Source organism: Pseudoliparis swirei, chromosome 14 (genome assembly GCF_029220125.1).
Source record: "Pseudoliparis swirei isolate HS2019 ecotype Mariana Trench chromosome 14, NWPU_hadal_v1, whole genome shotgun sequence".
Taxonomy (NCBI): Eukaryota; Metazoa; Chordata; class Actinopteri; order Perciformes; family Liparidae; genus Pseudoliparis; species Pseudoliparis swirei.
Window position 1 is genome coordinate 9,996,084 of NC_079401.1, and position 25,362 is coordinate 10,021,445.

General features: G+C 42.6%; 2 protein-coding genes across 5 annotated transcripts in view; both read right to left on the reverse strand.

The window, feature by feature from the left end:
* The window catches only part of LOC130204703 (E3 ubiquitin-protein ligase HECW2-like), a 39,422-nt gene extending 26,472 nt beyond the window's left edge, over positions 1 to 12,950 (reverse strand). For 2 of the 4 annotated variants that reach the window (XM_056431651.1, XM_056431649.1), the window contains exons 1-6: positions 12,085 to 12,523; positions 9,899 to 11,021; positions 7,924 to 8,031; positions 7,703 to 7,797; positions 2,738 to 2,813; positions 2,485 to 2,654 (exon numbers count right to left, since the gene is read on the reverse strand). In XM_056431651.1, the coding sequence (XP_056287626.1) occupies positions 2,485 to 2,654; positions 2,738 to 2,813; positions 7,703 to 7,797; positions 7,924 to 8,031; positions 9,899 to 10,286 (837 nt within the window). In that variant the 5' untranslated portion in view covers positions 10,287 to 11,021; positions 12,085 to 12,523. Of the gene's footprint in view, positions 1 to 2,484; positions 2,655 to 2,737; positions 2,814 to 7,702; positions 7,798 to 7,923; positions 8,032 to 9,898; positions 11,022 to 12,084; positions 12,524 to 12,789 lie in introns of those variants that run through there. The other 2 variants (XM_056431650.1, XM_056431652.1) reach the window with 2 other exon arrangements.
* A 54-nt stretch (positions 12,951 to 13,004) lies between these two features.
* Positions 13,005 to 25,362, reverse strand: part of gtf3c3 (general transcription factor IIIC, polypeptide 3) — an 18,624-nt gene continuing 6,266 nt past the window's right edge. The window contains exons 4-9 of the mRNA XM_056430756.1: positions 23,550 to 23,872; positions 23,382 to 23,436; positions 22,605 to 22,740; positions 17,479 to 17,603; positions 17,237 to 17,389; positions 13,005 to 13,869 (exon numbers count right to left, since the gene is read on the reverse strand). Coding sequence (XP_056286731.1) covers positions 13,747 to 13,869; positions 17,237 to 17,389; positions 17,479 to 17,603; positions 22,605 to 22,740; positions 23,382 to 23,436; positions 23,550 to 23,872 — 915 coding nt within the window. The 3' untranslated portion in view covers positions 13,005 to 13,746. The remainder of the gene's footprint in view (positions 13,870 to 17,236; positions 17,390 to 17,478; positions 17,604 to 22,604; positions 22,741 to 23,381; positions 23,437 to 23,549; positions 23,873 to 25,362) is intronic.

Consider the following 25,362-nt stretch of genomic DNA (forward strand, 5'->3'; position numbering starts at 1 on the left):
TACATCTAAGCCTGGCTACATTGTGTTAGTCCTCTGGACAATATGACCAAACTATTCAAATACAAAATTCAACATCAGGGAAACATTGTAAATTACTGCTTTTGCAATAATGAAGAAGAAGAATGCTCTTGCTCGGGACAGCTACTGAGAGTATCCTCGCTCTCCTCTCGTGGCCTGTTTTCTGGCGTCTTTTCACACTGGGCAGAGTGCTCTTGCTCAGGGTAATTTACGACTGCTCCCTTTCACTATATACATTGTCCAAACTAATCACAACAGGTAGCAGTTATTGCCTCTTCACAGGGTGATGCCCCCATCCGGCAGGCCAAGTGGTTCCAATCCTGCCCCCTTGGGTCACTCCCATCTCACTTCAGTAGCTACCTTGGGCCTTAGCTCTCCACTGAAAGGCCAGTTCACTGCAATGTGTTTACTGGCCATCTCAACAATATGCTCCTGGGCATCTCACACTAAAGACCCCTGGGTGTTTTCAATTTTAGCCCTGGGGTACTAGCCTCAATTCTGACTGATCAAAATGATCATTATTAGTGACCCGGCAAAATCCCTAGTCTTGAACCAGGAGTTAGTTGCCTTCCTCGCCAGTGGACCCTGTAACAACAGGGGGAATGGGTCAAAAAGAAAGCCCAACAACATCCTGAAAGTCTTGCCATTTCACATGTTTAGCAAAGCAGACATTTGTTGTGCTGTTGCCAGCGAGGAGAGGTTTTCTTGGGCTTTGATGTCACTGCGCAGTCAGTTGCTGTCAGTTATTTTAAGTATTTTCAGATAGACAGAAGGAGAACAATTAGGATGTTTTTTTGTTTAGTTTTTACTAGTGCTGTGAAAAATAACGCGTTAACTCAGTTAATTCAATTTCAGGTTTAACTAGTTTTTTTTTTAACGCATTTAACGCATGCGCAGAATGAGCTTCCAATCCGTCTGTTGTTGGTCGTCGGGACGAAAAAAAAGTCACTTGCAAAATGAGCTTCCAATCCACCACTTCAATCTGAACTCTGTCCGCTCTCATGCAGACGGTCTGTTCATCGGTAATGATCCTTCCGCAGGTTCACCTCCGGAAACCTTGTTACGACTTTTACTTCCTGTAGATCAGGGTCTCAACACGTCGATCGCGACCTGCCAGTCGATCGCGCGTAGTGTCGGTAGATCGCATGACATTAAAGAGATTGGCCCGCCCCGACATGTTCTCTAGAGCACGTCTTTGTTCTTTTATTAAACTAAACGTCTGTTGTTGATCGTATCTCCACAGCAGCATGTCATTTCTGTCTCTTCGCGTTGCGTTAACACTTATCGATCTCCGTCTGGCTCGCCACAGAGCTCCGTGCGCGCGCATCGGGACCGAGCAAAACAAAAGTCACTTGTCAATCTGTCCACCTGTCCGTGTCCCCGCCGTCCCTTTCATCACGGCCCAGTTCATGAAGAAAACCCACACAGTCAGTTTGCCTCAGCAGCTGCTAGAGGAAGACTAGAGGCCTTTAGATTGTATCATGGTGGAGTTCATGGTTGACAAACAAGAGAAAAATGTTCTGTTTAACCCTCCTGTTACCTTTACATTTACTAACATATTTTACCCTCGGGGTCAATTTGACCCCAGCAATTAAAACCTCCAGAAAATTATTAGAATTAATATTGCTTCCCAAGTTTAAGTGTGAGGTACTTTATGTTTGTTTGTTGACTTCCTAAATAGCCCTTTCAATAAATAAAAAAGTTGATATTTCTTATGTTTCAAATTGACCCCAAAGAACACCGACATTAAACATTGAATGGGGTCAAAGTGACCCTAAAGGTAACAGGAGGGTTAAACATTCTGTTTAGGATGAAGATGTATTAATGTTCCATATGGAAGAAAACTGCTAAATAACTGCTGAGTTGCAGCACCATTGTATAGAAGAATGTATAAATGTATATATCCGTCTTTTGTCATAAATCTCTATGTTCTCACAAAATTTACCGAGAATATCGGTAATATGTGATTAATCATGATTAATCCACAAAAACCTGTGATTAACCCGATTAAAAATTTTAATCGTTTCACAGCCCTAGTTTTTACCTTTAAGCATATAACATGTTCTTGTAGAAATTCGAAGAATGAACATGAGCATGATATTTCCTCTCTACACAACATGGTATATTCTCACTTCAAGTGGAGACAGGAAGCTGAACAAAATCTCACATTAGAATTATTCCTTGTTGCTGGGAAGCAGAAGTCGATAGTGTTTGAATATGTTAGTGTTCGAAAACCCCGACCCCTATTCGGGGACCCCGATTCAAAAAAGGACTTAGGTTCACGTTAAAAGGTAAAGAAAAAAAAAGTTTCCGAAAATCACAGAGCTTAACTACTACTTGGACATTTTCCAGAAATGTATTGAAAATGTGCAACCCTAAGCATAAGCAGCACATTGCAAACTGTGAAACGCATATTTTTCATATCATTCATTTTAGATGTCACGGTGCGTGTGTGTTTGCGCTGACCTCCCCGTGCCACACAGGGTTGGTTGTGTTGGCTATGATGGAGGAGCGTCTCTCCTGGCCGTGGTGGGTGAATCTGGGGAGGCCGCTCCTCTTCCCGGGCTGTATTGACATTTTCAAGTAGGGGTCAGGGTTGAAGAACATGCCCTTCTTCAGACTTACTGCCCGTATACCTAGATTAAAAAACACACATTGGTGTCTATCTTTTAATAGACCACAAGAGCACAACAGAATTCCACTGAATTAGTCCTCATACCGGATAGGGTGAAGCTGACGAGTTTACGACAGTGCTCAGTGCCTGATTGGTCCTCAACTTGGCCTTCACTGCCCACCTGATGAGAAATCAACCAATATGAGAGCATTGTGAATGGACCGCTTACCCTTCCCATTTTAGAGAGAATCAACGTCACTGTTGGAGAAACAAAAACATTAGATATTGATGACAAGTTAAAAAGATGAACTTCAGAGAGGAGAGGAATAATGAGAGTGTACCGATTCAAGCTTTCTGCTTCATATTTTACTGACTCAACTGGAGCAAATGTCTCTTCGCCTCAGATTGTGCTGCCAAGTTGCTCAATGAAATCCACTTCCCTCCATTCCAGTCCTTCCATTCACTCAGACTGCCTTTGTCTCCAGCTGCTGTCTAAACCAGTGATTCTTAAACTGGGTTCGATCGAACCCCAGGGGTCCGGCGAGTCACTCTCAGGGGTTCGGCAGGGGGAGACGCACACAGCAGTGTTTCCCCTACCATTATAACAGCGGCCCGCTCCCCTGTAATTTTCGTTATAGCGCCAGATTACAAAAGAAATGATGTAAGCTTCCCCACTTTGTTCTTTTATTAAACTAAACGGCCATATGTTATTGATCGTATGCACACAGCATCATGTCATTTCTGTCGCTTTTCCTGGCTCTCGGTATCGCGGCGGAACTCCACCCCCATGCGCACAGACGCATGCGCAGAAGCGTGCACACACACAGGTGAGCAGGCTCCCACCAGCCCGCAGAGAGCATCCAACGTGTCGCGTAAAAAGCAAACGGACATATCTGCGTTTTTTTTGAAACGTTCTCAAGTTGGTTAAGTAGTCTCGGAGTAGCTCTTCTGCTCCGGGTTCAGGAGCAGAAACGAGGTGGGGCGCAAGGGGAAATGCAGACTCGTTTTCAATTTCAAGGCCTTTATTGAGAACTTCACATATTATAAAGTACACAGATATAAAACTAAGTCATTAATAAATAAAGACGAAATGCCTGTGCTTTCGTGTAAATCTTTACGTGAAGACGTTAACAGATTACGCTGCACATGCGCAACAACCGAGATTCTTGGCGATTTGCCAGGTGTCTGCGCGCGCACATTGTTTTGGGGGGCCGGCTATACATTTTTAGAGACAGTTCATAGATTGGTTCAATCAGAAAGGGATTTTGCTCTTTAGTTTTCTTGCTTTCACTATATGATAACACAAGAGACCGAATTTCAGGATCATAGTGATATTTGATGCTCATTTGGACTCTATCACTGAGATAAAGATGAACTATTTCAGTGTCAACTAATGGAAAACATATAATAATAATATATATTAATGCAAAGAATACAGAGATTTCGATAGTTATTTCTTGTATTTAAAATGTGCTTATTCACACTCTCGCTCAATGGAGACAGTTTTTAAGTTTCCCTTTCATTTGCCTCAAGTAAACGTAAATGTAAGCAGGTAACACCGTTAACAAATACCGATATATTAGATATATATAGCCACATTCTGTAACTACCTGGACTTATTTACTTTGATCTAAACTCCTGTCTAATCCTGGCTGTCTTTGATGAGACACGTTACTTGGCAGAGTGAGAAAGCCAGCGCAGCAGCCTCCCCAAGTTCCTAGTGCCCGTGAATGATATTATTAAGATCATAGGCCATTCATGGGCAAACTACGGCCCGCGGGCCATATACGGCCCGTTAGACTTTTTAATCCGGCCCGCCGAACTTGTCCAAATTATAGTAAAAACCCATGGATGTGTAAAAACCTCTTTCAGTTCCCTTTTTCACCCTTTCCCCTGCAATACCCTCGTTTCCCCAATAGATGGCACACTAGTTCATACAAGCATGGGGACTTAATCACCGACAGTTCATTACATTCCTAGAGGAAACCGATGCGGATCACCAGGACTTAGTTTAGCACTCTCGTGTCCGCTGGTTAAATTTGGGGAAAGTGTGTCAACGAGTGTGGGAGCTCAACGAGGAGATTCGCTCGTTTTTGTAGCTAATGGAGAAATCCGACGAATTCCCTGAGCTGAGCGACACGGACTGGCTTTGTGACTTTGCGTTTGCTGTGGACTAGGGCTGCAACAACGAATCGATAACATTGATTATTAAAATAGTTGGCAATGAATTTCATTATCGATTCGTTGGGTCGCGTGATTATTACGGCCCTCAATAAATCGTGGAGTATAAAAAAAGTAGATTTGAGCGCAGAGCGGCGCAGGAGAAACAATAGCGGAGCGGAGGGAGAGGACAGAACGCTGCGTTGTGAGAGCCAATCAGCGCTGAGCTGCTCCGCTGTTGATGAATCTAATTGGCTGCTGCTGCTCGTGGCGCTGGATGCGGAAGTCATTCACTAGTCGGAGACATTCACGGAGCGGTGTGCGTCTACGGGTGACGTTATGAACTCAAACACCAGGGCGCTAGATGTTACGATGTGTGTGGCACTTCCACAAGAAGTATAACGTAGTAAAAGTGGTTATTTATTCTGTGACGGATGGCGGAAAATATTTTTCCACGGAGAAAGGCAACAGAGATAAGCCACGCCCCTTCACCGACACATATGACGCATTTAACCCACAAATAGTCGCCTGAGTAAACTATTTAATACAGTCTAGCTCTCAGGACAATCCGTCCATTATTTTGCGGGGTTTAAAACAATTAGAAATTATTGAGCTTGAGTATTTCGTTGGGTAATAATATGTTTTGAATGTCGAAAGTGATTCCATTGATCTTTTTGCAGTAAATGTTGATTTCTTTAACTTTGCACCTTCAATTGAAATGCATAAAAAAACAGACGAATCTCCAGGTTTGATAAATTACATTGCATGTCCAAATGCTCCTGGCCCGGCCCCCCTCTGAACCGATTGTGGCCCGCAAGTCAAAAAGTTTGCCCACCCCTGTGATAGGCAATAGGATTGTTATTTGAAGGGGGTTAAAACATACAAACCAGAAAGCACACACATATGTGGCATGTTAGTTATAAATAATGTGTCCATTTGACAAAAAATAGTTGAATTTAATGAAATAACAAAAAATGGGCCAAATGACGCCCCTGCCTGCAACCCCGTTGAAGAGGTGTAGTGTAACACTCATTTTATCACACATAATAAAACGTGATGACTCACATATCTACAATTGCTTTGTTTTGCAAAGGTTGCACGTTATTGTTGTTTTGAAAAGATATGCAGTGTAACTCTCAGTAAAACTCTTTATTGCCAAATATTTAAACTGGTTTTGTTTTGTTTTTTACAGGTTGCACTTTAATGTTAACTTGAAAAGATATTCAGTGCAAAACAGGTTAATTGCAGCCACAATAAGCTAAATGTTGCACAGATAGAACAATATTTGTATTCTAATAAAGTGATTAAAAACTTCTATTAGTTTTTTGTCTGATGGAACAATCTGGTTTAATTAAAAGTGACAGTTATATATGTATTACATTATAAGTACCCTAACTACATCAACTAGCTAATCTGTTGAGCTGCATCTATTTTTGACAAACTCAAGCTTCTTTTTAATATATTTACCTAATCTTTTGTTTTGCGTTCTGTGATCGCTATATTGACAATGAATTAGATTTTTCTTGCATAATATTTGTTCAAGAATTCTTATATTGCATTTAATTGTCGAGCGTCTGTTAACTTTTCAAACTTTTTTTAGGTTGACAAAAGCACCAACTATAGATGTTTTGTATTGGTCGGTCGGTCAGTCCCCACCCCCTGAAGCTGTAAACCTAGGGAAAATACTGCACAGTATAGCTCAGTTCAAACTAGCAATGTCGGGCCATTTTTGTCTGTTGTCAAAAAATTGGCTGCCGACATTTTGGGCAACTCACTACTTTTCTTCGCCGTGTTATGCTGCGTTCACACCAAAAGCTTTGCGAAGACGTGAATGGAATGGATAGACCGAAGCGAAAAATGTGCCCGCCGCTGAGTTGCGAAAGCCAATCAACTACGTTAGTTATGTTTTGAAGAAATCATATTACATTTTTCAAATTACGAAGGGTTTGGCTAATGCACCGATGAAGCTTTCAGGGTTCAGTACCTCCAATAAGGTTAAGAACCACTGGTCTAAACTGAGTGTAACCCCAAATATGTTACTCAACACATTATCTGCATTAAGGGGCAGCAGTTTAGAAGATTTCATCTCAAAACCACCTTTGTCTAAACTGGATCCTCCAGTAATCCTTTTCATCACTATGTTAGTTGAAGAAGATAACCGGGCCCCATTTGTAATCACACATAAAGTTAACCTGACTAAAATGCATCTACCTCCATGGTAGGACTCAGGAATATATTATCAGGAGTTGACTTGTGACAAAGCTTGGATGTATTACTGATCGCAACCTACTGGGCACAGGACCAAGGGTCTAAAGTGTCAACAACACCTACAAAATGTTTCTCAATGAGACACGTACCAACCAATAACCGAAGATGACCACAAAGAAGAAGAAAAAATAACCACAAAGAAACACAAACTAACAACGAACTAGAATGGGCACTCGGTAGAGCGCATACCTTCGCATATCACAAGATACACGGCGATCAAAACATAACCTTCCGCATTTTCAATGCGAAGGTAACAAACACAAAATAACCACAAAGAGAAACGAACCACAGAAAGATGTGCAATGATTACAAAGATATACAACACATCAAAAAGAGGCTAAACAACTGTACTGGCTGTGTATCTTGCTCCTATGAAGGAGTGCTGAGGCCCATGGGTCCTTTGTCTCATAATCCAACATGCATACTGGCATTCCTGACAGTTGTAATTTGAAACATTAGGTTGTGATAAAATACTAACTTCATTTATTTTTATGTATATGAAGCAAGTCTAAAAGTTAGTTTGTTCCGTCTTCAACGCTTTAGAAATATGGCAACTGATCAATGTTGCGGTTTCATAGGAGACCAGAAAGAGGTGGAGGAATGACTGGCGGGACTGTTGATGGGACCCAGACACTAACATACCGGTACTCCAGGGTTCTTGATGGTGATACAAGGTGTAGTTGCCCTCAATGCTCCACTCACACCGTGATAGTATTTAAAGCAGACCTTAGTCTCCGCTGTGGAGACAAACAAAGAAAAATGATGACATCACCACGACATTATCAAGGTCATCTTCTCAGATCTGACAAAGCTCCTCCATATCCATTAAAGACGCTAAACCATGGATTATGAGATCCACTCACGCTCCATGAAGTAGGGTTCCGGCTCCAGTCTCCACACGATCTGTCCTCTCTGGCTGCCATTCACTCCACGATTCTTGGAGTCCCACACGTTGGCCATGCACGTCTCATCTGTGAAACACACCCGTTGTCTCTCTCGGTCTTTTGTTTCAATACCACCCATGGCTTTTACACAGATATTTTTTTTAAATTAGGTAAGAGTAAGACACTCTTCATTAGTGAGAGGCAGAAGTTGTGAGTCTCTGGACTATTCGAGGCTGTTAGCAGTCAGTCAAACGTTGTATTCCTTGTGTGTAAAATAAAAAAGGTACAAGATCGGGAGCAATTATGTTGCCTCTCAACAGCTCAAGACAGCTATTTTAGGAAGGGACTAAAAATGACTGCGTTGCCCATCCAAACTTCTTTTGTTTTTAAATATGTAACATATTAAATGTGTCAAGGAGCTAGAAACAAACTCCTTTCCTCCCAAGGTGTCACAAGAACAATACAATTTTTTTTTAAAGGTTAAGGAGCATGTTCCATTGACAATCCGGCACGTGGGTCATTGGTTCCTGAGGGAAGCTCTACCCTCGGGTCATAAACCACATCCATGTCTGTGATCAAACATTCATATGTCTATGTCCTGTGACAAATGGCCAGTGTCCTAATGGATTAATGCTGATGTCTGTCTGATACACATCAGCACAAATATAAATACAGGGCTCTCAAGTGTCACGCATTGAGCGTGACAGTCACGCATTTCGGTCTTTAGTCACGCACTCCCACCACACATCGTATTTCTCACGCTGAAAAAAACTCTCGGCTATTTAATGTGCCGCAGCGCGCAAACATGAGCCGCGCTGCCCTCAACATGGAGGAACAAAGCGCTCCCCTGGAGTTCAGCTGTGAGGTGCCACTTATCAACCAATCAAAAAAAAGAAATGGGCTACACAATAGCCAATCAGAAAAAAACGTGGGTAAGATTTAATGGTCTGTGGGCATACGGCAGGGGCGGGGCGGGCAGAATGGGGGCGTGGCCGGGGGGGGGGATATGTCACTATATACAGGGGTGCACATAACTGGTACGCAGGTACGCATGGGCGAAAATAATCAACAATGCGTAATGCCACTTGTGTTACTTTGCGCCTTTGCGTACTTGACCGATCTGATGTTGATCGTCTCTAACCAGCAGCATGTCATTCTGTCTCTATGTGTCGCGTTAACACGACTGGTCTCTCTGTCTCACGCGCCGCAGAACTCCGATGCCGGCGCGCATATCGGGACAAAAAAAAATCACTTGCACCCCCCCCAATCACCCAATTTCTAGTGATTCCTGCAACAGTTTTAGGGACTGTAGTGAAATTGTAGTGTCTGTCCCTTGAGAACACCCGAAGAATGGAGAACAAGTCATGTATTGTCTCCACGACATCGTGAGCACTACCAAAAGTTCTTCTGCTTTTTCGAACTCTCCGACAGGCAACACTTTCTATCCCTGCCGTCCTTGTTCCAAAAGCCACTTCCCCCGAAATGATTATGAATGTAAACAACGACAAGCTAGTGGCTTGTGGAGGACTCTGGTGACGAGCAATGAGCGCACAGGCATGTTGGTACACAGGCAGGAATACATTTAATTATTGGATGGGCAACAGCTGTTTTTTCTTCTTAGAGAATTTGATGAATTAATTGCTGTCAGAATGTAATGAGAAGTTTAACAAAAATATCAGAAATATTTTTGAAGATTACCTATTCGGAGTTACATAATGGCATGTTAAGGACAAACACATCCAGTGTGTAGTGTTTTTGCATACCGTAATATCTGAGTATTGTATAAAAAATGACAATATCAATACCCTTAGAGTGATGCAGATACCAATGCAGATACAAATCAGGAAGCTTGCCTTTTGTTGCCGCACTGCCCAACGTTTATAAAGCGGTTACTGTTGATAATGCCACTATGTTGGAAGCACGACGCCCACCCTCCAACCCCAAGTTTGCTCACCGATGTGGTACAAGCCGATCCAGTCGGTGGCATCCACTTCCTCCTTGATGTCCCAGGAGATTACCAGATGGCTTTGGCCTAGAGTCAGCTGGTACTTAGACACTGTAAGTGATGAGCGGCTGTCTGATGTCACCAGGTCTGTGTCGCTGTTGGCCCGCTGGAGCCCAACTCCCACTGCTTCTGGTTGGCTTCCTAACGACGTCGAGGGCACAGAGGCAACGACTTCTCCGGCTGTGCCCTGTGCCGACAGGCTGCGGAGGTTATCTGGACCAATCGTGTACGGCCGGGTGTGAGGGGTGCGTCGACGCACCGCCAGGAGGTGCTCCCGGGCACTGCTGTTGGCCGATGATGAGGACGACTGGGATGAGGGAGAGGCAGCCATCTCCATGGTTTCCGTTGAAGACACTGGCAAGGAAGGGAGGGGGCAGAGGAGGAGAGCTAGTGATGGTGGTGTGAGGTGCTGGCTTAGGGTGAGAATGGTTGTGGTGTGGAGGAGGGGCAGAGGAGGTGGAGAGGCAGGCGGACGATGTCTGGGGTCGAGGGGGGAGGACGGCTGTTGTGAGAGGGGCGGAAGTTTGAGGTCAGATGGGCAAGCCCCCCCAAAAAAAAAAGACGCAAGGGGAAGAAAGGTTAAGAGACACGTAGCTTAAAAGTGCACCTCTAGACCAAACTTAAGAAGCAATGAAGTGTTTGGGGTCCTTAAAGTACAATCCTTTGTCCCTGTTGTCTGCCACTTTTGAGTTCCCAGATTCCACTAACAGTCATCAAAGGTGGAATGATCCCTTTTCCTCTCAGATCCATCATGGATATCACATTCCCACTGTCGATGCCGATTTATCTCCCTTAACACCCCAAGACACCATTTCCACTTTGACAAACACTAAAGTGTCAACAGCAGATACATGCCTTGCTCTAGGGCCCGATAGTACTTTGTAAACCATCCAGGTACCCGGTATGACATGGGAACGTGGTGGAGTTGCAAGATGGGCAGAAAGAGAAACAAGGTATTAAGAATGCAAGGCGATCCAGGAATCCTTCTGCTGGTCTGTCTGGAGAGGAGGAGGTGATGATAGGGCATCCCTATGATCCATGGGGAGGATAGGGGTGAAGGGAGATTGAAGACCTAGATGGAGAATGAGAGAGTGACAGAGGAGGGGGAAGTAAGAAAGGTAGAAGGGAAAGAGGACAAGAGGGACACAAATCAAAATTATTGTCAGTATTTTGTGGCAGTACTTTGTGTGCAGTCGGGCAAATTTGCAGTCATTTCGATGATTTAATCGTGTTTTGTTTCTGTTCTTTGTTGTGTGTAATACTATCTGTATTGCCTATAGTAGGTAGGTAGGGACACACACAAAAATCAATACAGTTTTGAATTATTAAAAAAATGTATTATTATTTTTGAACAGTTAAATGTGATTCCACAAGCTTCAATTTTTTTTAAATGCCCCTGGAGTCAGACGGGGCAAAACTAGCCCCGTAAAAAATATGTACATTTCCTACCCTGACTGATGTACACATCCACACTAACACGGGACTTTGTTCAGTCAAAATAATGGATCACATATGTTGATGAACACACATCTGCAAGGAATATAACTGATAAAGAAAGCTTAAAGATTACAGCAACAATGAAGCAACAACTCAGTTGACCTGCTGATGAAATGAACCCCAGCCTTCACTGTGGTTTATAACACTTTTAGTGTTCAGATCCTACGTGGAGCTATTAGGGAGGAAATAGGAAATGAGCTGTCCCGTTATTGATCTGATGGTGTGAGCTCTGATCTGACTCACATTCTTGAACAGCGAGCAGCTTAAAATCACTGTTGACTTGATGTTTTTTGCATGAAAAAAATGCCTCTGTCGATTTGACAGCAACATATAATGCTGTGGATATATTTTGGGCATTGTTGTTGTTGTTTCTATGAGGCCTTATTTGTCACTGCTGCTCAAGATAGCGCATCCGAGCCTGACGTCATCAGCTCACCATAACCAGCAATCAGTGAAGAAAACCAAATGTGATAAAAAATACTCGCGTGTGGACTCAATTAAAAGCTTGATGGCAACGTATGAGGCTCCCAGACACGCATCATATTCAACAATAAACGATACACTAGTCATGCCATCCGAGACACATTGCTTACCTTTGCTAAAACGATTTAAAAACGTAGTTCAACAACCATACCTACCCGAGAAAGATAATCGCCGAAGAAGTCGTTTTAATTACGGACGACGGACCTCCATGCGGCCCGGCTACCGCGGACTCTTCATCGGCTTCCAAGCCGGGACCCGGTGCTCCAGAACCCGTGTGCAGCGGAGCCGCTCCTCGGTATTCCAGTCTGGAGCTCGACACGAAGTCAAACTTCCCGGTAATTGTGTTTTTTGTATTGAATTGTGGCTATTATTGAGGCATATGTGCCCAGTCTGTCACTCCCCGGCTTCTCCGTGATTGCCAGGCCGGGTGCAGAGACATTCATATCTTATTTATTGTACTGGACTGCTTCATATCCGCCTTCCCGTTTCCGCTGCACTCCGCGCCGCCCTGCCGCACGAGAGGGAGAAACAACCCGACCGCAGACAACATATATTCCGTTAGAAGCGCTTTAGAAGCCCGGCCTTGTTGTTGGAGTCCATACTGACGGGGCTCAGATATCAACAGAACCACCCCCCAGAGTCTTTCGACAAAGGGCATCGAGGACAATTTTAGGACTCCGGAAGAAATACAAAACAACCACATGCTCTAAATCCACACAGAAAGTATAGGATTATTTCAGTAATATTAATTACACAGGGCTAACAGGATACACTTAATGTTGTAATTCTTATTAAGATTCAATAATTAAAAGTTATTGGCAGTTTCTCTACTATTATATTTGAACATTACCGTTGCTTACATTATTCAGTGGCTGGGGAACAAACCCCGCCCCCACTGGGTGTGTCCCGCCACTGGCCTAGATGGAGTGCAGTGACCCGCTGAGGAGACGCGATGCAAGCAACCAGTTAGGATAGAAGAAGGGGGTCAATGTCTCCATCCATGTTTTTGGCCCATTGCTGTAAAAAACAATTTTAAAAAATGAACTATCACAAGACCAAAGCAGCATCACGCTCATTTCTTTCAATCAATGTTTAATTAACAAAAATAGTACCATCTTCACACAATTGGTTACGCTGCGGCGTGTGTAACTTACAACAGCATTATGGTTTTAAAAGTATATATATTTTCCAACACTGGGGCTGGGCATATAATACAATCTTATTTTCAAATCTAACATCCACCAAGATAGGACTTGAGAACAAAAGCAAAAAAAGTACTCCCCATTCTCCAATATATCTGTAAAACTGATAATATTGTAGGTGCAAATGTTGATGACCAAAGTAATTTAACATAAGATGGAAAAATATAAATACCATGACAACATATTAAATCTCTTCCTTCCTTACTTACATATTCACAACTGAAATGAAAGCATAAAACGTGGGGGCAGGTGTTTTGATCAGCTCGTAATAAAGCTGAAAGGATCCTTTGACCAATTGTGCTACAGTGAAATTAGTACCATCTCACTTCTTAACACACAAATCAATAAATACAATTATAGAAATACAAATGTACACAACATTGATGTAGAAATAAATGAGAAAAAAAAGTATTTATGACTTTGATATCAACATATATGCATAGATTCACTGGATTTACTTATTTTTCTATGAATTTCAGATTTGGTCATTTGTTCATTAAACATATTTATTTGTATATTCATGAATACATTTTTTTTTAGTCATCCCTATTACAAGGCAGTACAGCCATGGAGTCTGAAAAACATATATAATATATATATATATAAATGCATTTCTCAAACAATGCAGTGTGTCTTGATGAGCTGGTGGGCCATTTCCATGTTCCCGCTTGCCTGGTAGATGAGAGAGAGATTGAAGGCAATCTCCCTCCTCAGATCCAGATGATCATCAGGGATACCCTGCAGGTGGTGAAAGGAGGGAAAAGAAAAGCTCTTTTAAAGCTGCATTTTTAAACCCACAGGAGAATTGTTTGTGCACAAAAACAGGAACAAGAGAGAGTTGTCCATCGATCAATATCCTTATTAAAAGTGAGAGATGTTTCTAAACTGTAAGACATAAGGCCTCTTCAATGTCGCATGGGGGTCAGGAACAGTACCTGTTCTGCCCCACATTGTCATGTGTTGCATTTGAGACGTTGAGTGGTCTAGAAGGCAATTGCCTTTTTTGGTTCTTAGATTTATCCCTCCTCTCTCACCGTAGTTAGTTCCCGTTTCACTTCCAACTGAAAGCACATACTGCAGCTACGTTTCACCTTTACTGCTTGATAGCCTCTGAAGTTCAAAGTCTGTAAGTATCTATGTATGCAACTTGTAAATATCTGCTATGTGTCATTACTGTTATAATATAATACTGTGCTGTAGCAGTGGACGCTAATTAGCGTCTAGCTAATCGCGATTAGCTAGATGCTAATCGCGATTAGCATTTGTCATGTCAGGATTAGCTTGGACTCTTAAGTAGTCAGGATATTCATGTTGATGGATAGGGGTAATTTATGTCATGATGGCCTTGTGTTAATCATAATGTTGTTTATGCATATGTCTGTGGACAGTTTGTGAAGTTATGCTATGTTATGTCTCCACAGTTTTACAATATCAAAGATCAATACTAAAGAGCCTAAAACTCAACTCTGGATTCATGAGTCTTCATTTTATGGATCTGCTGTTAGCTATCTGCTAAACTAACCTAAAGAAGTAAGAGCAGAATAGTACCCTTGGACTGGCAGACCGGGGTGGTGGTTCCCATTTTCAAAAAGGGGGACCGGAGAGTGTGCTCGAACTATCGTGGAATCACACTTCTCAGCCTCCCTGGGAAAGTTTATGCCAGGGTACTGGAAAGGAGGCTCCGACCGCTGGTCGAACCTCGGATTCAAGACCAGCAGTGCGGATTCCGTCCCGGTCGTGGAACTGTGGACCAGCTCTTCACCCTCGCAAGGGTCCTCGAGGGGTCCTGGGAGTTTGCCCAACCAGTCTTCATGTGTTTTGTGGACTTGGAGAAGGCTTTCGACCGGGTCCCTCGGGAATTGTTGTGGGGGGTGCTGCGGGGGTATGGGGTTCCGGACCCGTTGCTACGGGCTATCCGGTCTCTGTACGCCTGCAGTAGGAGCTGTGTTCGCATCCTCGGCAGTAAGTCAGACACGTTCCCGGTGGGTGTTGGTCTCCGCCAGGGCTGCCCTTTATCACCGGTCCTGTTTGTGATTTTCATGGACAGGATATCTAGGCGCAGCCTGGGGGTGGAGCAGGTCAGGTTTGGGGGTCTTGGGATCGCCTCTCTTCTGTTTGCAGATGATGTGGTCCTGTTAGCATCCTCAGACCGTGACCTCCGGCACTCACTGGGGCGTTTTGCTGCCGAGTGTGAAGCGGCAGGGATGAGAGTCAGCACCGCCAAATCTGAGGCCGTGGTGCTCTGCCGGAAACCGGTGGATTGCTCCTCCAGGTGGGGACAGAGTGCCTGCCCCAAGCGAAGGAGTTCAAGTATCTCGGGGTCTTGTTCACGAGTGAGGGTAAGATGGAGCGGGAGATCGACAGGCGGATCGGTGCAGCTGCAGCAGTAAAACAGGCGCTGTACCGGTCTGTCTTGGTGAAGAGAGAGCTGAGCCGAAGGCGAAGCTTTCAATTTACTGGTCGGTCTCGTTCCAATCCTCACCTATGGTCATGAACTTTGGGTAGTGACCGAAAGAACGAGGTCGCGAATACAAGCGGCGAAATGAGTTTCCTCCGTGGGGTGGCGGGCTCAGCCTTAGAGAGAGGGTCAGGAGCTCGGACATCAGGAGGAGCTTGAGTCGAGCCGCTACTCCTTCGCATCGAAAGGAGTCAGCTGAGGTGGTTCGGGCATCTGATTCGGACGCCTCCTGGGCGCCTCCCGTTAGAGGTTTTCCAGGCACGTCCTACTGGGAGGAGACCCCGGGGAAGACCCAGGACACGCTGGAGAGATTATATCTCCCGGCTGGCCTGGGAACGCCTCGGGATCCACCAGAATGAGCTGGAAAGTGTCGCGGGCGAGAGGGAAGTCTGGGTCAACCTGCTGGGTCTGCTGCCCCCGCGACCCGACCCCGGAAATAAGCGGATGAGAATGGATGGATGGAAGACATAAGGCTGAAGTTCACACCAAATGCAAAGCAAACCTTCGTGCCACATTACCTGGTATCATTTGTGGTTATTCGCATAATTCGCGCTGGAAAGGCTCATCTCCATGGAAATCGTTATTAACTAATCCATTTATTTCCGCCATACATGTATATGTGTGAAGTCCCACATATTTGGGCCCCATTTCTCGTACGTGGCTCAACAAAGTCGATCAAATGTCCTATTATCCCGCTTAATTTAACGAGATGATTGACATCAGGCTATCTCGGTTTCTCAAAGGCTGATCCGCCCTCAAACTGTCGTGTTCATTTGAACCAGATATCAGTCCGCAGGATGATGGCGCGTGCATGTCCAACTTCAAAAAGGGGGAAGCGTCAAAGTCAAATAAACTGAAAGGAAAAGCCTCTTTTTTTTCAGCTGACGAACAGGAGATGATCATGAACGTGGGGAATTCCACACCATAATCATGAACATCTAACATCGGCGTCATTAAATTCATTCACTTCCTTATCTCCATGGAAACAGTCATACAACCATGGAAGATGCCGGCTGCGGCGTGTAGAGTTCAATGTGGCTCGAGAAGGTCTGTAAATAAATTATTCCTTATGAGCAGAATGCATAGCGCTGGTACAGGAAGTCATCCTGACGTGAACAGAACTCGTTCCCTTTAAAACTATAATATAACTAATATCACTGCTTCAATATCAATGAGGAAGGGAGCTCCATTCCCTTCTAGGGGCGTGGCCAGATTATCCAGCTCGACTGAATGAGCCTGCGCTGGAGCAGGTTACAATTTTTTGATTTGTTGTTAAGGTGATTTGACCAGACTTGCTTCGTGGAACCGAAAAGCCTCGCTTGTGTGTAATCTCCTCCTCGAAATTATCCCCCGAACTACGTTAGCCAGGTACAAGAAATAGGGCCCTGGTCTGGGTTCTTAACATCATCCGAATACGATCTGTGAATTTCATCAATTGTAAATAATAATAAATAATAAATAAACAATTTTGCTGGGATTTTACTTGCATGAAATGGACAAAAGGGAAGCCGAAATAACTGCCTACAATGATGCAGATTTCTTAAAAAGCACAATGTTGTGTTCACTCGCAACCATTATCTTTGGTGTGAACACAGCATCATGGATGACATGAAGAAAGAAATGGTGTTTGTGTGTGTGTGTACACACCTCAAGTTTCTGAGCGGGCAGTGTGAGAGCCATCTGGTAGTAATGTATGGCCAAGTGTGTGAGGCCGATCTGGTGCAGCGCTCGGCCCAGGTTGTACATGCTCTCCTGACAGACTCCCCGGAGGTCCACATACCGCCAGAGAAAGGAGAAGCCCTGAAGACACAAATATATTGATGTAATATACAGATTGCTACCGCGTTGGCACACAAGACGTACGTGAAACAAAAAACAACAATAACTACCTGCAGCACCAGTGTGTGACGTTTGGCGACAAACTTCTGTGACGCCATGTGGAAGAAGGTGAGACCCACACACAGGCTGTGGAGTGGGATTTCGGGGTGAGTCTGGAAGGCCTGAACATACTGGCCTAAAAAATAAAAATAAACACAATGTGTTAGATGAGTACAAATGGAAAATGATCGACAAATGTTTTGGAATATTAAAGCAGAAAAAAAATGATTACGATGCTGAAAGCAGCTTTCAGCCTCGGTGTGTTGTCTTTGAATGAAGCTGTTGGAAAGTGCCCATCGGACTGATGGGCTCGGATGATTTGACCAGGTTAATGTTGAATCACCCAAAAGTGGTTAGAAACCAAAAAATCCTAAAAACTAGAATGGGCACTCGGTAGAGCGCATACCTTCGCATATCACAAGATTGGGCATTGAATTATGAACATTAGTTGCATGCCAATTGGACAAAAATGTATCGTGCTATGGTAAAAAAAGAGTTTGACCTTTCCATGACCTTGACCTTTGACCCGATTGATCCCAAAATCTAATCAAATGGTCCCCGGATAATAACCAATCATCCCACCAAATTTCATGCGATTCAAGAACATTTTGACCTGTTCATGACCTTTGACCTTGACCTTTGACCCGATCGATCCCAAAATCTAGTCAACTGGTCCCCGGATAATAAACAATCCCACCAAATTTCATGCGATTCGGTTCAATACTTTTTGAGTTCTGCGAAAGATTTTGACCTGTTCATGACCTTTGACCTTTGACCCGATCGATCCCAAAATCTAATCAACTGGTCCCCGGATAATAAACAATCATCCCACCAAATTTCATGCGATTCGGTTAAATACTTTTGAGTTCTGCGAAAGATTTTGACCTGTTCATGACCTTTGACCCGATCGATCCCAAAATCTAATCAACTGGTCCCCGGATAATAAACAATCATCCCACCAAATTTCATGCGATTCGGTTCAATACTTTTTGAGATTTGCGAATAACACGCATACAAATAAATAAATAAATAAATACACGGCGATCAAAACATAACCTTCCGGCATTTTCAATGCGAAGGTAACTATAGTTTGTACCTCATCACCAATGTCTTTACTCACAATTAAATCAGTTTTTAGTGGAATTGAGTTATTTACCCCCCCCCATAGATCAGAGTTCAATCTGGAGAACTCACTTGTTTTAATGAAAAATACATGTTCAAACTATTTCTTAGGTACATTGAAATAATCTAAATCCAAATTGCATTAGTCTACCATAACATGTATTTTTTCCTAAATTGTATTTGCATTTTGGAATTTCTTTTTTTAATGGGGTGTAGATAAATAGAGATGAGACACCTGAGCTGTTCATCAAAATAGTATCTGTATTTCACGCACAGGTGGGGTCGTTAGAAAGAGTGTGTGTGCGTCTGAAATTGGGATGAAACAGGGTGCGTCTCTCCCAGTCAGACAGACAGACAGTCTATTAGAAGAACTATAGTACCATATGTATTAGTTGAGACATGAAAGGAACCCTTACTTTAGTGTCCCATGTCCAATAAAGGTGTATTTAGGGGGAAAGTTAGAAGATGAGAAACATTATTTAGTCTGTAAAGTGTGCTTCTCATATCGGGTGATGGGCACACAGCAGGACAGAGATGGTTCCCATGACAACCACCTGGTTCTTTTGTTTGAAGTTTGAAATGTGTACAACTATATACAGGACTGTCTCAGAAAATTAGAATATTGTGATAAAGTTCTTTATTTTCTGTAATGCAATTAAAAAAACAAAAATGTCATGCATTCTGGATTCATTACAAATCAACTGAAATATTGCAAGCCTTTTATTCTTTTAATATTGCTGATTATGGCTTACAGCTTAAGAAAACTCTAAAATCCTATCTCATAAAATTTGAATATTTCCTCAGACCAAGTAAAAAAAAGATTTATAACAGCAAAACAAAATCAAACATTTGAAAATGTGTTTCCAGGTGTTTCGAGTTAATTAGACGATTCAAGTGATTTGTTTAATACCCTACGAGTATACTTTTTCATGATATTCTAATATTTAGAGATAGGATATTTGAGTTTTCTTAAGCTGTAAGCCATAATCAGCAATATTAAAAGAATAAAAGGCTTGCAATATTTCAGTTGATTTGTAATGAATCCAGAATGCATGACATTTGTTTTTTTAATTGCATTACAGAAAATAAAGAACTTTATCACAATATTCTAATTTTCTGAGAGTCCTGTATATGGGGTTGTCAACAGGGGTGGGTGTGTGCTGATATGCGTGTTGGTGTGTGTTTTATAAATGGTTTATTTAATAAGGGACAGTGCACATTGATAAAAACATTGCAGTAAATGTGCCAGAGTTAGCCAAGAGGCTATTTTTCATCTGTAGTCCCAATGTGTGTTGGTGTGTGTGTGTGTGTATGCGTTTGTGTGTGTGTTTCTGTTGAAATTTGGTGGGAGGGAGTAAGAAAGACTGTCCCACATTTACAAAGAAAGAAATGGTCTAAACGTGACTCTTCTGATGACTTTTAGCCTTCACTTTCATAGCCGGGTCAAATTGACCCGAACATCATCTCTGTTATATAAACCTGCAGGGGGGGGTTTCAAATGTATCATATTTTTAAAAAAAAATGTTTTTACGTTGATTCCACTAAATAAGCTAAGCAGAAGAAGTTTTATACAGAAAAAGTAATTCAAGATTTTCAAACTTTGAAACGTGTCAATTTGACCCGCAACATAACAGGAGGGTTAATGGTCTATTTCCTACATAATAGTACATAATTATCAAATTTAAAAATGAATCATTTTCATTGCCGTGATATGGAATACAAATTCAGACTTAGTCACATTTGTGTTATGCCACGCCCAATGTGCAGCAGTGCAGAGTGGTTAATTTTAATACACATTTCTGTGTATCTGGTACATAATGCATGTGAAGCTGAGTTGGGCTATAATGATGGGCCACATCCTTCTAAATGTCAATGGTCCATATCTCTAAAAGGCAATGAAATACAAACAAGCTTCAATCAAGGTCATATATGTATAGTTATGATCTGAAGAAAATTGATGATTAAGAGCAAATGTCAAATCCATTTTTTTTTTTTTTTTTTACTTTCACCCTCCTGTTATGTTCGTTTCTTACATACGGCCGTGATGTTCCCGGGTCAATTTGACCCGGTTAATGTTGAATCATCCAAAAGTGGTCAGAAACCAAAAAATTCTAAAAACTATCGTTTGTACATCATCACCAACAACATTACTAACAATTAAATCAGTTTTTAGTGGAATTGAGTTATTTACCCCTCCATAGATCAGAGTTCAATCAGGAGCACTCACTCGTTTTAATGAAAAATACATGTTCAAACAATTTTTTAGGAACATTGAAAGAATCTAAATCTAAATTGCATTAGTCTACCATAACATGTATTTTCTCCTAAATTTTATTTGCATTTTGTAATTGTTTTTTTTCATGGGGTGATGTAGATAAATAGAGATGAGACACCTGTGCTGTTCAGGGTCATAATGACCCGCCGACTAAAAATCAAGCCAAATGAGTCATAAAGGATTTGTATTGCAAGTAAACTTTAGTTATGTTTATTTTTAGTGTTAAGATGCATACATTATATGATAAAAGATGACCAAAGACCAGCACACAGTCATCCTCTTGGTGCAGTCGTATGTATCTGCAGAGTGTAATGTTGTAGGACTGCTCAGCAACCATTTTGTATGTTTGGCCCCTCCCCTGATACGTGTGGGTGGAGTTTTCCCGCAGGGAAAAATAAAGGTTCCCGTCAAAATAGTATCTGTATTTCTCGCACAGCTGGGGTCGTTAGAAAGAGAATGTGTGTGGGTCTGAGATTGGGATGAGACAGGGTGTGTGTCTCTCCCAGTCAGACAGACAGTATATTAGAAGTACTATACTACATATGTATTAGTTGAGACATGAAAGAAACCCTCACATTAGTGTCCCATGTCCAATAAAGGTGTATTTAGGGGGAAAGTTAGAAGATGATAAACATTGTTTGTTCTGTAAAGTGTGCTTCATGTAGGGTGATGGGCACACAGCAGGATAGAGATGGTTCCCATAACAACCACCTGATTCTTTTGTTTGAAGTTTGAAATGTGTACAACTTTATATATGTGGTTGTGAACGGGGTGTGTGTGTGCTGATATGTGTGTTTGTGTGTGTGCTGATATGTGTGTTTGTGTGTGTGTTGGTGTCTGTGCACGAGTGTGTGTGTGTTGGTGTGTGTGTGTGTTGGTGTGAGTGTTGAAACTTGGTGGGAGTAAGAAATACTGCCCTACATTTACAAAGAAAGAAATAGTCTAAACGTGACTCTTCTGATGACTTTTAGCCTTCACTTTCACAGCCGGGTCAAATTGACCCGGGAACATCATCTCTGTTATATAAACCTGCAGGGGGGGTTGCAAATACATGATTTTTTTTAATTTTTTTTTACGTTGATTACACTAAATAAGGTAAGCAGAAGAAGTTTTATACAGAAAGAGCACTTAGAAGTATTTTTCCTAGATTTTCAAACTTTGAAACGGGTCAATTTGACCCGCAACATAACAGGAGGGTTCAAATGTACTGTTTTTTTAGGGAACATTTGTAGAGTGAATGGGGATACGTGTCAAGTAAATCTGACATACCACGTGACATTCTCAAGTTACATTTTGACCCTGTCTCAGGATCGATCCAAAAGAACACAGGGTTGTTCCTAATCCATTCCTTTGGAGAAATAATACTAATAAATCAGCCACTTCTGATGAATCCCTCATGAGGGAAAAAGTCAGATTTGAAAGCATCAGCCATGTTAGCTCTAATTTCTCAATGCAAATCAAGTCATGTATATGAACGCTGGACAGTGTACATTTTTTTCAAACCGATGATATTAAGCCGGTCGACTGAATTTGACGACGTGGTGTCACACCTGACTCAGCAGTTTAGAGTCATACGTTAAGACTGAAAGAGCGTGTGAATGAGAGCGTAGGGACTTCAGTGGAAATTCACTTTTAAACTAGTATGCAGACAACAACGGTAAAAAAGAATTAGCAGATCGTGGGGTGTTTACACTTTGCCCTAATCCCAATGTCCCCCCTGTAAGGTGTGTGTGTGAGTACCCAGAGCGTGTTTGAAGCTCCCCGACACCATGGCGTTGTGTCCGCACAGGACGCACAAGGCGTGGTTGTCGGGATACTTCAGCAGCAGCCGCAGACAGAAGCGATGGTGACGCTGGTGTTGGGAGGTGATGGTCAGCTGACGGCAGGACAAAAACATGTCAATATATATATATATATATTGTTTTTTTACATTCACGAGAACAGATACATATTCAAAGACCATCTGGTCATTCTGCGACTGATGATTTATCACAGTTTTGGAGAAAGAGACGGCTGTACGGGCAGCAGCTCAACCAATATCAGTTAAAGTGTACATGTACAGTGTATCTATTATAGTGAAAGACATTTTTTTTTAAACATGAAATGCACATTTGATTATCTTAGTGAGATCGACACAATATTTCACTCAATAGTATGACTTGACTTTCACAAGTGATGTCACTCCATAGTGAAAGCTAAAGGGGGAAACAAGGCTGGCAAAATGCAAGGCTCACAACATTATTATGATATTTTATAAAGTTGAAGTATTATTATTATAACAATCAAAAATATGTTGTGATAATAATCAACAATGTTTGGCTATATCATCCAGCCTTTTTTACCACCGTCTGTTCCCTCAAGCTGTGAATGTGCCAACTGTCATCTACTATAGGTAGTAGTAGTACACAGAGTATGCACAAGTACCTTTATATAAGTCCACTTTACCTCTTTAAAAGCAAAGTTTGAATGTTTTAGAGTTTTGATTCTGAAAAGAGACATTTTAGCACATAGCCAGACCTGGTTAAAAATATTCCAGAGCTGAGGCCGATCCACATTTTCCATTAGCATCAACCTGTCGAGGAGAGGAAACCATAAGCATACAGAGGACGAGTCATACTGTACTTCTTAACAACCGTCACTAACAAACAATAGATTATTATTATGGAGGCGTACACGCAAGTCTACCTGATATAGTTGTACGCCTTGTAGTAGTTGTGGTCGAGGATGGTGGCGGACAGGCCGAAGCACTCCATCTCCTTCCTCCGGGGCTTGTTGTCGTAGAAGGAGTAGAACTCCATGGCGGACTCGACCAGCAGCTCCGCCTCCTCGTAGCGCTGCACCTCACACAGAGTGAGCGCGCAGCTCACCAGCAGCTGCCACCAGTCCTCCTTTGACAGAACATTGGTTTTACCTGGACACAGGGGTGAGATGAGGCCATCAGTAGAGCATCGGTACGACCTGTAATGACACCAGACGGCAACCAACGATTCTGAAGAGTGAAGCCCATGCTTAAACCTGCATTATCTCTACTGACCAGCAGGGGGTGACTACTCAGGTTTTCCGATTGTATTGAAGTCTGAGAAAATGACCCTACTTGTCACTTGATTTATTACCTCAATAAACATTGTGAACATGAGTTCATGGCCTAAATCTTCTTAATCTTACAGAATCCTTCTGCACTAAAGTATCACGGAGATATGAGCCAAAGAACACATACATATGAATCGCTTTATAGCTTTACAGCCAGCTTACTTTTGTTCTTGAGAAGAAGAAAAATATATTTTCTCCCATGGAATCAAGCTGGCATTTCTTGCGTGTGTGTGTGTGTGTGTATGTCCCTTTAAAAACCAGGCAGACTTTTGGGGAAGCGTCATAGTCAGCTGTCAGGAAGTTCAATTTCAGCGAATCGGATTTCACATTTCAAATATGGTGACGCCTTTCTGTCTCCTATTGGCTCACAGTGCTGTCAAACTTGTCTTTCTTGGTACCAATCCAGTGGCGGTGCGTCCATAGGGGGCGCTAGGGCGCCGGCCCTCTTAAAATGTTGAGATGAAGAAAAAAAAAGAAGAAGAAAAAAGTATAATATATCCTGTCAAAAAACATTATATACCAAATCATTTAAATAGCAAATATACCGCGTTGACGCGCTAAATGTGTGTGGGAGACCGTCAGCCTGTCAACAACCACTTAAGTTAAATGTGACATAAATAATATATCGCCACTCAACATCACGGAGAGAAGCCCCGCCCCATTTTCGGGGCGCCGGCCCAACGTGTGTGTGCGGCAGCGAGCAAACATTTCACGGTCGTTTCGGCAAGGACGGCTTCTCATTGGCGGATGAAATGTGAATCTTGGGGCGCAAAAATTTGCACCCTGGCCAATGACATTGTTTCTTATTTCACGTGACTGGACTATTCGGCCAATCAGAGACCGGTATCGTTCCCTCAGCCCAGAGAGCTCCATGGAGCTACGGGAGCAGGTAGCTACCGGAGCTGTCAGCTGGTGCTCAGTGAGTTATGCGCTGTTTAGTTTCCCCTGTCTGTTGTTCCAAAGTCCTGGGACTGAAACTCTCTGGACTACAACGGGGGAAGGGATCTAAAGAGCTTCAGACAAGTGGAAAGCACGAATCTTGCCGCAGTCATCTTGCTAACAGCATGAAGCTAACTAGCTAACAGCATGAAGCTAACCCTGTTTGCAGAGCAGCAGAAGGAGACCGAACTGGCATCGAAACACAACGAAGAAGTTCTGAAAAACAGACACATTCCCTCCAGAATAATAGAAACAGGCTGGTCACAGACATGATTGACTTTAACCTGAGAGTTATTGAGAAGTTTGCCAACTTTAAAGAGAGGAGGGCTACTTGTCTTTTCAGTTGTGGGTCTGCTCTGTCACCCAATGTAACATGTGATCTCTTTCTGACTCTATTCTGCTCTGAACCTCTTTCATGTGAGGGTGAAACTCTTTTATTCTGTAAACCTCTGAAACCCAACCCAATGTT